A 14,579-nucleotide genomic window follows, 5' to 3' on the forward strand; every position below is an offset into this window, starting at 1 on the left:
GACGTCACCGATTACAGGTTACAATTGGTGAAGTCATAAGAAAATTTTAGCATGGGCTTAGGTAAAATTGCTACTGAAATGGAAAGAATCGACATCAGTGTGCTGATTAGATATTGGTGGGATATTCTAAGTTTTAAATTTAAATTTATTAGATGTATTTGCAAGTGGAAAGGGTGTTTGTGGAGCCAAAAGTATTAGGGTCTAGTATACAGGTCCACAAATACAGGATGCCTTTGTATACTAGACCCAAGGTACTCAGATTGTGACGTCATCTGGTTGTTTACTAGACCTAAGTTTTAGCCTATAGCATGAAGAGATGAATGACTTGTGTTGTACGTACGATATAATTATACTTTTTAAGTGTTGTTTTTTATGTTAATAAAGCTATCTATTATAACGTATTATTACTTTACTTATTGTTGCCGTAATATTTTGACACATAGCCATAAATGTATTTGCCATGTCAGTAGACAGCAACATCAGAATAGTATAATGGTGTTTCTACCAAACAATAGTGGAGAGTCTGGCACCTGCACGCACGAGTATCATCAATTTGCCCGACTGGAAAGTACGGCAGCCTACGTGGCTTAGATTGTTTGTACTGGTTTACTGTGCTGTACATCTTAGTACTGAATTTTTTTAGTCCAAGCTCATTTGTGTTTTTAGAACTTCACTTCAAGTTATACTTCATTGTGTTTGTAGGTTTTTTTGCTGATTACTTTGCGTTAAGAAACAATGGTTGAATTAACATTGTCTGAGTATTGCATTGAAAGCTCGGCCAACAAAGCCTTTGCTTTTATATCCAAGTTTAGCTCCTGTCCACTTTGTCCTCCTGGGAAGTCGCTGAAACGAGGTTTGCAAAAACATTTCATTTCTGTCCATTTTCTCCGTGCAGTTGACATCGTCGTCTCAGAGAAAGCAGGTAATTGCTTGAATAGATTTAAAAATTTCAATTTTAGAATGTAAATTCTCTGATATGAACTGAAGTTGTTAAGATATGCAACGCTTCCTCGATTATATGTTGTAGTTGGGACAATGTTTTTATGAAATTTGAACGGATTTAAGCAAAATACAGATTACTGACTTCTTATGTAATAAGAGATAAAACAATTCTTTTACGTTTCCTTTTTTCGCCTTTCAAATACAAAACCATCTCAAAATTGACAGTAAGCACGACAATATTAACGAGAATAATCTACATCAGACACACTGTTTAGCTGCAGGAGGCTTCAAAGGTCATTTGTTTTATTGTAGTGTTGCTATGTTACGCATAGGTGTTGATGTCTACGTCCGAAGGCTGGTTTAACGAGGTTCTGATAATCGAGGAAAACACTGAACCTATTTGGTCCCAGTTGTGTTATAGTATATGTATATATATATGTGTGTATATATATCATAGTATAGTAACGTCAATTGATTGTGAGTGTTACTATGAGTTGGTTAATGTCCTGAAACTATACATAGGTAGTTTGGAAGGTGCAACAGCCTATATTATACGTAAAGAACCTATTACGTTTGCTTTATACTTATACCCTTATATGCAGGTAAATAAACAAAATTTTGGGTAATGTTTGAGTTGATACTTCGTTGTTTACAAAAATATGCAGATATTTTACGGTTGCACGTAACTCAAAAATTGGTAACATAACTTAGTCACCACATGGCCTTAAGTAATTAATGTAATTTTTTCCACCACCGCAAGCATTATTTTATGGTAATCCTGTGATATCATTGTTGTTTGCTGGCAGAATAAGTTTATATCATAAGTAATTGATGAATATTGTATTGAGTTTTAGTTTCGCAAAATATGTGTTTTGACGCGGAAACGATGTTCGTTGTGGACTTCATGCAGTTTGATATCCGTTTAACAGCGTCACTGCCATACTTTCCATAATCGATTTATGGTAATTGCAATAGTTATCAAAGGATGGTTATTACGTCACAATACAATATGTTATTGCCCGGTTTCAGAAAACGACAATGTTGGTCATGAGTCGAGTGCAGATATCGCACGCATTTCAATTGCGTTTACAAAGCGAGTGAAGACAGATAAAAAAGTAGTCATCGAAGGTTTGTGCGCATTATATCGAAAAAGTAGGTTGCGTAGTAACTTAATTTATACCAAACAATAGTAAGAGCAGCTCCAATATGTAAATTTCGTAATTATTGTCAATTACGTGCAACACTAGTTACAGGTGATCTATCCAAATATTTAACATGTTGCCGTATATGCCAGCGTTTAAGCTCACAGCATATTATGTTACACTATTCCTGGAGTACATGCCCACTCATGTTGTTGTCCTTTCTTAGGCGATAAGCGACGTACGTTTACCTCTAAAGCATAAACTTCATTCAAAGAATCATTTAGAAATTTTTTATGTGGCTATGACATGTGTCACAAAATAAACAATTTATTTTTTGAAAGAGCAAATGACTTAAGTTGAGTGTTGTAGGAATCTTTAGTGTTATAGCATAAGCTTGACTGCAAGCACTGACAGGGTATTATGTTGCTAACTGACAAACCTTTAAATCAAACTTTGTGATTCTGCATTATTTCAGTTGTTTTTTTCGTTGATAGCAGAGAAGTCCTCTGAGTTATTTTAATGACGAGCACATTGTGTTGTAATGAACGTACTCGGCACATTTGGTTTGTACGTAATTATAAAACAAGTATTAATGTTTGGGTTAAAATGATCCATTGTAATATGATATCTTCTTATTTTCTAGTCAGCTGCCTTCCGTGTAGCAAGAATTGTTTGAACAAGTACAAATCGAACCATTTTCACTGCTGCCTGTGTTCGACAGTCATAACAAGACGCTTCAATTTTAAGCGCCATCTTGGTAAGTAATCCTTATAAATTAAACCATTTGAATTCCAATGACAAACATATACAAACAAGTGATTTAAAGAGCCATGAGAGTCGATACGTGTAGAATTTCTGGCACTTTGGCTCCTAGATGATAAATTAGGGTTGCGAAGGTTATGGCAATTGCAGCTTACAAATACGTATTCAGTTTATTTCACTGTTCTATGTGGTTCATGCTTTATTTGAAATCTATAGTTAGCCTTCATCTGCTGGTGGATGTTGCACCAGACACCTTGCAGTGTTTCTATGCTTATGTTTGACCTTTGTGTGAGATCATAAGGTTTGCCGGTTAAATGTCTATGCTAATGTTACACCTGATACTCGACAGGCCGAATTAATTCAGTCGAATTGGGTAAAAATGTTCCAATTTGGTATTAGCCGAAAACTGAATATTTCGAATATAGTTACTTCCAAAACCTACATGAAAATTCATTCGTTACAAGAAACCTATGACAACAGTAAATATGATTGTTGTTGCACGTAACAGGAAATCTGAGAATGTCATTTTCGTACGTTTCTGTTGCAACTAAGTATTTACTTTTCTTCAACTAATGTGTTTCTATAATTATAACAGCTGCTGCTTTAGCTACTGTTTTGTTTGCTTTGGATACACAAATGCTTGACTACTTGCAATATTAGATTGCTGGATTGGGTTGCTTCGGTTGTGGAATGAATGCAAAACACAACGATTCTGTTCTCTCCTATCCAGTTGTGATACTTACCTTAACCTACCACATACGTGATGCATCTGGCATATTCATCATATGTGTGGTACATACATACAATATTATACACGTTCGTTACATTTCAGAGCTGTGTTCAAAAGTTGGCAAGCAAATATTTTTGGCCGGAAGTAAGCAATCAGACGATGAAACCTTGGCAAAATTTTTGAAAAGTAAGTTTATCATTTATTCATATTTCTCAGTTATCATATTATTTTTGGTCGTTATATGATTGGCTTCAGGTAAATAATAGGATTTTTTTTTAGATTTTTACGTAATTGGCTCGCATGTATTACTTTGTTACACTGTTTAAAAGTTGGAACACGCTATTTGGTAAATTCTTTGAAGCATTCTCTCGGCCCTTAAATGGCATGAATTAAGTACAAATCCCATTGTTATATAACTATTCACCACTTTATTATAGTTCTCTGACAATCCACAAAATTGAACCTTGCTGGTTTCAGCTGAAGTTTTTATTTGAAGGATAAAACGTTTATAATTATCTTAATTTGCTTATTTAAAGTTTTTTCCCAGCAAAGGTTGTTCCCCATGTCTACTTTTCTCCAGTCAATTCCACTCATTGCAACACTCCAACTGTCCATTTATGGAATTCGTTTTGGCAAGTTTTTTTGTCAAAATTTTAGCCATACACGCAGACCCTCTTCAAATAATATTCTATCCATGAGTTCCTGGAATTTCTTCGTCTCTATTGTGTCAGTCGCACATGTCACAGTGCAGTTTGTGATGTCATTTTTGAATTGTTATGCTTCATTGGGTTTATGCTGGTACAACCAAGGTGACCCCAATCAGGCACCTAGTAGTTACGTTGGTATTCAACATTCCATAGAAATGTCAATTTTGGGTGTTTGACAACCCTTTAGTTTGAGTGATCCTATATTTAAACTTTTTGATGCTTTTCGACAACTTTATGTTGACGCAGAAGACGCTGGTAAACTAACCCAATTGTTGTATTGTTGGAAACGTTTGTTCATGTACGTCGTATAATATTGATACGTTATCTTGCCAGGCAACGATTATGACAACATAGACATGGTGGAGATCCAGGTTTCCCCGATGAACGTCACCTTGCCTCTTCCATCCACTTCCTCTGGTGGCAATATGTCCAATTCTGATGCTGAGGATGGAAATCATCTTCCAGGCAGACGAAGATTGGCAAAAAGAAAACGATCCCCTGAAATACGTAAAAGGAGTTCCCAGCACCTCCAGGTAAGCAAGTCTAACTTATGACAAAATCAAAGCCTGAAACTAAGTTTTACTTCAGCAACTTCAAAGTGTCAGCGGTTGTGCAGAGATTGTTCCAGTTTGTGTATCATGTATCACGATCATGTCATGTCAATATCTTGATCGATTTTAGGAATCACCCGTCACAAATAATGACGATGAAAGCTTATCAAATACGAACCAAGTCGTGAGCAATGAAGATTCCAGTATTTACGCATATTACGGCAAAATTCTCGGCAAACGATTGCAAGAGCTGGGAAAAAGGAAGGCCTCCAAAGCGTTCATGAAGATGTACAGCGTTTTGGATGAATTTGAAGTTCCAGACGACTGATCAGTAAATAGGCTTTTTCTAATCAGTGACATTTCACTAAACACAGATCATATTTTGTTTTCACGTGATCGCGTCAAGCGTATTGTGCAGACAATTTTGCTACTGACATTGTGTCAGAATGTTACGCTTCGTCTCATATTAATATCTTTGTGCATAGCCTACTTGCTAATATGCCAGCGTTTGCTTATATGGTCCAGATGTATCTGTTCTTTTACATGGATTTTTATGCAGCATTTCTTAAAATTTTGGAAATAAGTAAAAGAAGTTGTTTTTTTTCTTTTTTTGTGTGTGTCAAAGTAATACCAGAAAATTTTGTTTAGCAGAAAAAATAGAAAACTCTAACAAAGCGAAATCCACATTACCCACACACCGCAGTAAACAGTAGACTGTGATTGAATTCCGTAAAATGTGAGCAACAGAGTGACAATGAACATGAGATTGTGAGCGCTGGAGTAGCACTTGCTGTAGATTGCTGCTCAGTAATTGAAGCTGTTAATGTGCAACACTAGGCTGCTGATGACATCATGAACAGCAGGCTGTGATAGCTCAAGTAAAACTCGGCTGTTGGTTGCTGCTGATACCTGGACAGCTCACTGTTTGTCTATAACAAAGGTGTTCATTTAGAGAACATAAATGACTCAATCTTTGCCCACACAACCAATCTTTAATATATTCTTTCAAAAACTATACATTTGGAACAAGATTGACATCAGCCGTTCAATTTGTTAAAAAATTAAACTGCTATCGATTACGTCAACAACAGCAGCCTGTCATTCAGCGAATTGCAAACAATAGCAGGTTGCTATTATTGAAAAACAGTAGTCTGCTTATCAACAATAGCATTTGTCGGCACGAAATTCATTTGATAACGTGTAATGTAACAAGTTTGCAGCAATTGTGCTCCAGGAGCAGTTTCCTGACACATCTAAACCGTTATAATAATGATTGTGCGCTGCCTTCAACTCACATTCAACGTTTCCGATATTGGGAGATATACCTAACTTGTAACAATGACAACATAAAAATCAAACCATTTATTCATAACGATGCTGCGTTACTTCTCATTTCGATAAAGAAAATCATAACAACAATCAACACTTAAAAAAAAGTAACATTTAATTTAATGCTTGTTGGCAGTTTTGCAAAACAACAAACAATGATTTCCACTTTAAATTGATTGTTTGAAAACAATACACAAAAATCACAGATTTAAACATTTCTACTAAACTTCAAGAATCTTGAAAATCTGAAAAATTTCACCACAAGCATTGCCTCGATCTTCGCAAAGATTCTCCCAAGCAGAAGTAGACAGTCGGTACTTTGAAAGTGCCGTTGGTGACGGTGCCGGTACTTGGCAAAAACTGTACCGACGGTTCCGTCATTCGGTACTATTTTTAAAAAGTAGTTCGGTACTATGTCGGTACTCGGTACCGGTACTTTTTGTACAAAACATGCTGCTGCAAATGCAATGTTTGTCGGTATTACTCTCCCAGTAAAGATCGTTCCAGGGCAATACATAAGCTATATGACGTTAATCGCTTGCAATTTTACTTGACATTTTTAGATTAAAAAGATCAAACGAAGCAAAAATTAGTATTAAGGATTAATTAAGACGATTTTTTGCAAACATAACTGTTGAAATTTTGAAATAATTACGTAAAAAGAACCGAGTACCAAGACCGACCAAAATTTTTGAAAAAGTAATTCGGTACAGAGATTCGGTACATTTTTTCAAAAGTAACGACGGTACCGGTGTCAGTACTGAAAAAGTACCGCGGTAAAGTAATTCGGTAGCTATAGTACCGCGGTACCGTCCACCTATGCTCCCAAGCAGCTTTTACGTTTGTTTCTAGCGTTTAATTTTGTCAACAGTTCAGTTGTAAATGACAGCTAATACCATTAATTATATTATAGAGGATTATTGTGTTCGAACCACGAGGTATTCAGTATGGGCTTGAAAAGATAAAAATCGCAAAAGTACGGCAAAATAATTATGAAGATATGTTGACTTCGATGACGTCATAGATGAGTGTCCACCAAATTTATAGGGTTCTTCTGTTGAATCATGCAGTCATCTCCAGAAGAAAAGATCTAAAAATTTAAAAGCACAGATTTTAATTATAACTTAGGCAAGGATTAAAGAATGCTTACTAAGTATTCAAACAGTTAGTGCAGCAAGTTGTGTGCTAGATGCAGCTCTATGCTGAACATGCAGCTAGTCATTCTCACAACAATATAACATGACACCACATAGAATTGTTGCATCAACATATAAAACGTTTAAATGAAAGAATATGGATGGAAACTCTGCAAGCAACACGCAACACAACATTAACACATATCTTCAAAACTTGACGATTCTTTTTTGAATCCTCGGTTGTTACATCACTGAACATTTCCAACTAAACAAGTAAACTTTAAACAATCACCACTATCGTCATCTCCTCTTGAAATTTTCTCACGCATCACATGCTGTGTATATGGTTCAAGGATAACAAATACACAGTTAAATGCGAATTTTACTGTGTGACAGCCTTGGACTATTAATATCCAGATGCAGAAACAAGCTACAAACAACAAACAAAAGAAACCATGCGGTCACACCAAAGATACAACACGGTACTTAGTACAACCACGAAGAAGCTGTGATTTTATACTGACTTACTTCAACAAGATGTGGTTGTTTCATATACTTAAAAGAAATTTTCGCTCTTTTCAAGTTTCAATTTTTTTGTCACCCAAAGCCAGTCAAAAGTTCGACAAATTTAAACAATTGGGAAATTCCAACAACCTTTAATATCGCGTTCAAAGTCACACACACACACAGGGTATGCAGCAGGGGTATGCTCAGGTATAATAACTACATCTACATACTGGATATTAATACCCAGCTTGGTGAAGATGATCTCAAAGACAAAGTGTATTAAAAAATTCAGGAGATGTTGGTGACAGCAACAATGTTTAAAACAACGTAACCGCAGCAAACAAATAATGACTTTTTACAAATCTAAAAAAAAAAAACTTAAAACGATAACAATTGATTAACGACTGATTGCTGTGCAGTTGTTTATATCCTGGTATAAGGTCCCGTCTCCCGGCTGTAGTAAGTGACGGGCATGGAAATATCCACTGGTTTGTAAAGTCCCGGTTGTTTCAGTTTTTCTCTGTACGGTCGCTTAAATCGGTAATGCTGCGGTAGCTCGCTTTGTTTATCGATGTGCGTCAGCGTTACGTCAGATCCGACTTCATCAAAAGAAATATCGTCATTATCCTGAACTATTCTCCGAGATCGATTTAGTTTTTGCTTGCTTCTCCAGTCCGTTAGATGGCGCGAATCACGCAACTGTTGGCTGTAGACGCCACTAGGTTCGCTGTTCATATCGAAACCAACTTTCTTTTTACTTACGTTGCTTATGACGTCATTGTCGGTGAGAATTTCATCGCCAGGATATCGCGGTCTGCGTAGAACTGCGTCATCATCGAATGCAGAAGCTCTTTCCCATTGGTCAGCGCCGATTTTTGGACTGAAAAGCGTTGCGTCGAATGACAAGTCTGCGCCAATCAGATTGTTTGTGCTACGGTCCAGTGATTCAGCCGAATAAGATCGATTCACGTGACCAACTGATAACATGTCACGAGATTTAGAGGGAAAACTCTGTAATTAAAACCCAAAGATATGATGACGTCATAGTAAAATTAGTAACAAGGGACTGACATGCACGCTGTGGTTGTGCAAACTGGTAGCGCCACCATACGGCGGGAGTGGATGCATCATCGAGTCGCCACCAATTGGCGCCCTTCCGACAGATGGAGGAGCCTTCATTGGGGATCTCTGTCGCTGATGGGACAGTGCGGATGCTCTCCTCTTGATGATCACGGCCAGGATGAGGAAGATCACCAACATCACTCCCAGAGCAAGTGCGAGGATAAAAGGAGTCGTTCGATAGAAAGGAGCTTTCGCTAAACTTACTTCAGGGCCTTCCAGAGGCGGATCTTCCTCGTCTGTCAGCAGGATACCTTAACAGGATATGACGTTGTAGGTGTGATGTCATACGACGTCACGTTTCGACAGCATATAGATCGTAACACAATCACTTACTACTACCAGAACCGCCCTTTGTTGTATCATAGACAAGAATCTGAGTTTTAGCGATTCCAGTATCTGTGTGAGCTGTGACTTGGAATCGATGAACTGGGAACAAAATTATGATGATGATATAATTGACCTTTATTCGGTAACAAATTCTTATTCTTCCACCTTCGCCACCAGTTCTCCGCAGCTGATGGAAAGGATCAAATCCTTTGTAAATACTCTCACGCCGATCGGTCAGTTCGTACCGTTCGAGGACGCTATTAAACACAAAGCTACTCGGCCATCGTATGTTGATGATGGATATGTTGTTGGTCGCCTTGAATGGAGCAACGTAGGTCGGCTCTGTTGCGTAACAAATGGTTTGCAATTAATCGGTTTATGTTCTTATTACGAGGACAATGTGTTAGATGAGAATTAGATGCTCAACGACTGACCCTCCCTTCCAGTTATCGCAGTTTCCCATTCCGACTCGCTGCTTCCGTATTCGTTATATGACGTCACTCGGAAAGCGTATCGCGTATACGGAAGTAAATCGTCCACAACTTTTAGGTTGCCTTTCCCTGAATACGCAACGAGGGCCGCCCCAAGTGCGCACTCTTGCGGAAAGGGCTGATGAGGTGATGGGCAAGCGTGCCGAAGCTGGACCTCGTACCTGAAGGTGGAAAGATGGTTAGACAGGTGTTGCAGCATCTGTTACTTAACTGTGTGTGAGTACTTATAACGCAGTCAGTCCTGTGCTTGAAAGAATCACGATTAAGGCGCAATTTAGTCACAATTTAATTTAGTCGCAATTTAATCACAATTTAGTTTTGTTCTATTCCTTACTGTAGCTAAAAACTAGTAAAACTAAACGAAATAAGAACCAATCACATTTACCTCAATATCTTTCCATTAGTCCGCTGTGGCAGGTTCCACGACAAGGTCAGATTTCTCGAGTTCACTTCCAACACCCGAGGTGGTTCTTGTCCGTCAGGTGGCGCTGGTAGTGTGGTGACGTAAGCTGGAGCACCTAGCGTACACAAGGACTCAAGGGTGCACATTTCAAGGCGCACCTTGTAGGTGGTGAAAGGCTGTAGGCTGCGTACGGTTTGTTCCTTGGTTAAACCGGTGCTGACCTGGGATTGCAAGAAACTCAGTACAATAAAAGAACTTGTGTGTATAGCTGAAAGCAATATGTAAGCTATAATACAAAAAACCCAATGAGAATTGTCCTTATAACTATACTAAAAAGAAGACAAACATTTGAAAAATTGAAAAAAAGAAATATGAGTAGGTTTCAGTGACCAATGAAGAGTTACAATTTTGATATATTGGGAATGTTTCTTACCCTAAGTAATGTAGCTTCCGTTCCATTTTCTTTCATATAAACATGATAAAATCTGATGATTCCGTTGGCAACCCGGGGAATTCCCGCCATTATTTGAGCCGACCTGGATTGGACGTCATGAAACGAAGGCTCTGGCACGCCCACCGGCGGCGCTTCTCCGGATCGTATCGCTGTCGACCATGGACTGGGTGCTTCTCCTGCTTTGTTGATGGCGACGACTTGATATTGGTATTGCGAGTATGGAGATAGGTCATAATCTGCTCAAAGTAAAAGTGTGATTCATTGTATTCAGCAACGAAACTCTTAAATTTGATGATCAACTGGAATTGACTTTTTGGATGGCAGAAGGTCTTTGGGGCAGCGCTGCTAAACAAACGCTTTGCGCCCAGACTTGAATTACCGGAATAAGAATGTTCTGTCGTATTCGCCACAATCTTCTCATCCAACGTTTCGCTGCCAATTTGTGACGTCATAATTCTTCTTCGTTTTAGGTTGTAGCCTCTGATAATCCCGTTTGCGTCGCGTGGTGGCGACCAAGTAATCGACAGCATCGCCTTTAAAGAACAAATGAGGTCACGGTCAGCACCATGTCAAATGAAGTCGTCACATCACGTGATTAGATGACTTACCTGATCTGGATACGGCAATGAAACACGTGGCGGCATCTGATTGGCGGGAGAAGCTTCCAATGTTCTCTCTAGCGCCCTCTCGCTCATAACGCAGCCGGCGTCTGTGCAGGACATCAGCCAGAAGAGATATTCCTCGAAATATTTCAACCCGCGGACCTCGAACGTGTGGATATTGCCAGGGAACTCGTAGGACTAGAAAGCAAAAATTTCATCAAATCTAATGTCTTAGCAGTTGAACATTTCATGGCATTTATTGTGCATGGTTGTTTATGAGAAGACTCGCAATCGCCGCAAGTATGACGTCATCAGCAGCAACGGGCATGCGATAAACTAATCTTTTACGTTGAAACATTTTTGTCACAAAATTTTACCTTCTTGTTTCTGTTGATGACGTGCCTGACGTAGAGTGTGAAGTTCATTATGACGCCATTCGGATTGACGGGGTCGTCCCACCGGGCGATAACAGACGATGATGACGTAGCGGTTAGCGAAGGAGAGGCTAAACCGGAGGGGGTGGAAGGTTCGGTGATCTTTGACACTGGCGGCTCGCTTTTAACTTGACCTTGACTGTTGTAAGCTGTTATGACGTAATAATACTCAGTCCCGGCTGCCAGACCGAAATCGTGGTATCTGTAGGAAAGCCAGAGGTTTGAAGATACTTGGACAGAATGAACATTAAATTGGTCATAAATGCGTCAAAGGAATGTTAATGTCACCTCGTTGTTCCGCCATCGTTGACGTAGACCAGCTCGTCATTGCGATGTACTTCATACCGCACGATGTCGCCATTGGGACGATTTGGAAGCTCCCAAATAACCTGACCACAAAGAGAAAGTGAAAATGATTTCTTAGTCATCACCAAGCCAAGTTTAATCTATGTATAGCCTATACCTCTATGGAGTTTGGGCTGGTCACGTGTAGTTCGGGGCTATCTAAACCAGCAGGTGGTGCTTCCAACGTCACCACACGAGTGACGTCACTCTGACGACAACCGCTATTGGTGCATGCTTTTAGGCTCACTGCATACGAGCTGAGAATAAATGTAAAAATTTGAAATAGAGGAAGATATTAATGCTAACTTCATATTAACTCTGGTCTCGACTTACTTTGTACTAATTCGACCTTATCTCTTATATCATGCTCACAAATATATCTAAACAGGTCGTCACTTCGGTAGCCAGGCAATAAATTCCCAATAATACACCTGTGTGGTAACAAATCGCCCACCGCAACCAACATCTCCATTCCTTCGTAGCGTACCTTCTCGTCCACTTGCAGGCGGTAGTGAGTTATAACTCCATTCGCTATTTCGGGTTTTTCCCACGACGCCTCAATGGCGGATGAGTTGAGAGCGGCTAAAATTTGATGACGAGAAAGACTTAAAATCGATTTTAACTTTGCAGCTTTTATTTGTATGAAACATGAAGAGCAATCAACAATGTTTTTGTTTGCTTTGAAGTACGGAGAACGTACCAACGCGTGGTGGAGCTACGTATAGGGGAGCTTCTTCATACGTTCTCATGTGTGTGACGTCACTTCTGACGCAACCGCCAGCAGTGCAGGCGTTAACCGTGTATCCATATACGGTGAATGGCTGAATACGTCAAGCATAGTTACGTTTAAGAGCATATACTGATGTAGAATTATCTCGAAAGATAAAATGAACTTAGAGAAATGTTTTTCGTCAATGTACAAAGCTTAAACATGTTGAACCAGCGGTACGATCTATGATAAAACATGAAATACTACACTGCAACAAGAGCAACAAATACACCGAATGTGAAGCAAACAGTTTCAATTAGCTTGAAGTACCAGTAGCACCAGCCAATGTGGTGGTAGTGACGACCAATGCAAGAACACAGCGGCAAGGGATGGTCAGGTCATAACCAACCGTCTCACCTGCAGGTCTCTGTCTTTGTACTGGAACTGCGAAGGCGGGAATGCGAGTGGGATCGAGCTGTTTCTCTGCACCTGGAAAGTCTGGAGCTCTCCGTTGATGCGTTCAGGCAACTCCCATCTCACAATCAATGACGTAGGACTCTTGTCGGGGGGCTGTTCAACTACGGGGGCTTTCATGCCTTCGGGGGGAGCTTGGTGGGTCTCCGTGTAAACCCAGTCACTATCCACATGTCTACGTCACAATAGGCTAATTATAATAGCATAAAGGTAGTGTTGGTATTAGAACATTATCAAAAAGCAAAAAGGAACAGTTTTATCACATTGGAGAGCTGGTGCCGGTCATCCAGCTCAAATCAAAACAAGGTAGGGTGCGTTTTAACTAAGCAGACACATTTATTACAACGTAACTGGTACAAATGAACGTTTCGTGACCTTACAGTAAAATAAAATTGAATAGATATGAGCTCACCCGGCATTTGAGCTGGTCCTTATTTTATATCCATACTTCGTGTACGGAAGAACGTCAGAATCGCTGTAATTGTATGCGTCATACTTGGGGTCTATGACTTCATAAATGATCACACCATCATCGTCGTTGATTTGACGACGCGCGCGGTGATGTGTTACGTCTTCAAACGACCAAGGGTCCAAGGATTCAGGATTCCATGAAGACGCGATCGGATCGCGAAACCAAAATAGTTTTACGTCATCACTGTAAAGAGATCTTTTCCGTCGCAAGAAATCGCGTTTCTGGAACAAGAATGTCGTCATTAATGATGAGGTCATTATATCGTCATCATAAATCAACCGCATCAGCTATTTGCTGAAGCTAGGAAAGGATTTAGTCAGCCAAAGACATTCTTGGATTTTTTGCTGGCCGTTGGTTATATTTGTGAGCGTATACCATATTCTTGTTTTAGCATGCTATATCAGGATTAGCTGTCGATTAGCTTTTCTTTTCGCTCTCCATGTAATCAACGGTGAGTCATAGTCAAAGCTATGTGTGTTTGACGTCCTATGGTTAAGGCATAAATTATTTTCTATCACAATCACCTTTGATTTGGCGCGAGAAAGGGCTTTGCGAATCACGTGATAGCTTATAACTCTCCCATTGGTTCTTGACGGTTTCGACCACGAGACTAATATGGCGGTCGCGTTTGAAAAGTTCACGGTAGGAGGCGGTTGGTCCTCTGGAACTGTTTCGGCTGTTCTGAAGCTCATCGGCGGGGATCTTGTACATAATTCTCGGCCAGTGCATGCCTCAAGCACAAGGTGGTATTCCGTGTAAGGAGTAAGTCTTCGGAAAAAGTACTGGCGGACAATGGTGGTGAACAAAGGCACGTCTTCCCCAACTTTGTAAATGCGGTAGAACTCGATCTAAACCACAAACAACATCACAGCATGTACAGTTGAGTCAAATTCAGCGGAAAAAATAAGATGTCTTCAAATCTACAAGTTTAGCAACGAAA

At 39.5% G+C, this 14,579-nt stretch overlaps 2 protein-coding genes across 5 annotated transcripts in view; one reads left to right on the forward strand and one right to left on the reverse strand.

Moving 5' to 3' along the window:
• Positions 1–685: 685 nt before the first annotated feature.
• Positions 686–5,438, forward strand: LOC143461101 (uncharacterized). Its single transcript, XM_076958877.1, has 5 exons — positions 686–922; positions 2,728–2,841; positions 3,679–3,762; positions 4,617–4,816; positions 4,965–5,438. Exons 1-5 carry the CDS (start codon positions 736–738, stop codon positions 5,160–5,162), a joined length of 783 nt encoding a protein of 260 aa, XP_076814992.1. The 5' UTR covers positions 686–735; the 3' UTR covers positions 5,163–5,438.
• A 749-nt stretch (positions 5,439–6,187) lies between these two features.
• The window catches only part of LOC143459501 (usherin-like), a 31,638-nt gene continuing 23,246 nt past the window's right edge, over positions 6,188–14,579 (reverse strand). For all 4 annotated transcript variants that reach the window (XM_076956688.1, XM_076956691.1, XM_076956689.1 and 1 more), the window contains 18 exons: positions 14,164–14,487; positions 13,580–13,860; positions 13,111–13,342; positions 12,685–12,805; positions 12,416–12,566; positions 12,103–12,241; positions 11,928–12,028; positions 11,583–11,841; positions 11,212–11,403; positions 10,983–11,136; positions 10,583–10,839; positions 10,132–10,370; positions 9,690–9,907; positions 9,421–9,597; positions 9,262–9,354; positions 8,878–9,179; positions 8,569–8,817; positions 6,188–7,253 (listed from right to left, as the gene is read on the reverse strand). In XM_076956688.1, coding sequence (XP_076812803.1) covers positions 7,182–7,253; positions 8,569–8,817; positions 8,878–9,179; positions 9,262–9,354; positions 9,421–9,597; positions 9,690–9,907; positions 10,132–10,370; positions 10,583–10,839; positions 10,983–11,136; positions 11,212–11,403; positions 11,583–11,841; positions 11,928–12,028; positions 12,103–12,241; positions 12,416–12,566; positions 12,685–12,805; positions 13,111–13,342; positions 13,580–13,860; positions 14,164–14,487 — 3,561 coding nt within the window. In that variant the 3' untranslated portion in view covers positions 6,188–7,181. The remainder of the gene's footprint in view (positions 7,254–8,568; positions 8,818–8,877; positions 9,180–9,261; positions 9,355–9,420; positions 9,598–9,689; positions 9,908–10,131; positions 10,371–10,582; positions 10,840–10,982; positions 11,137–11,211; positions 11,404–11,582; positions 11,842–11,927; positions 12,029–12,102; positions 12,242–12,415; positions 12,567–12,684; positions 12,806–13,110; positions 13,343–13,579; positions 13,861–14,163; positions 14,488–14,579) is intronic.

The sequence above is a fragment of the Clavelina lepadiformis genome, chromosome 5 (assembly GCF_947623445.1).
Source record: "Clavelina lepadiformis chromosome 5, kaClaLepa1.1, whole genome shotgun sequence".
NCBI classification, from domain to species: Eukaryota; Metazoa; Chordata; class Ascidiacea; order Aplousobranchia; family Clavelinidae; genus Clavelina; species Clavelina lepadiformis.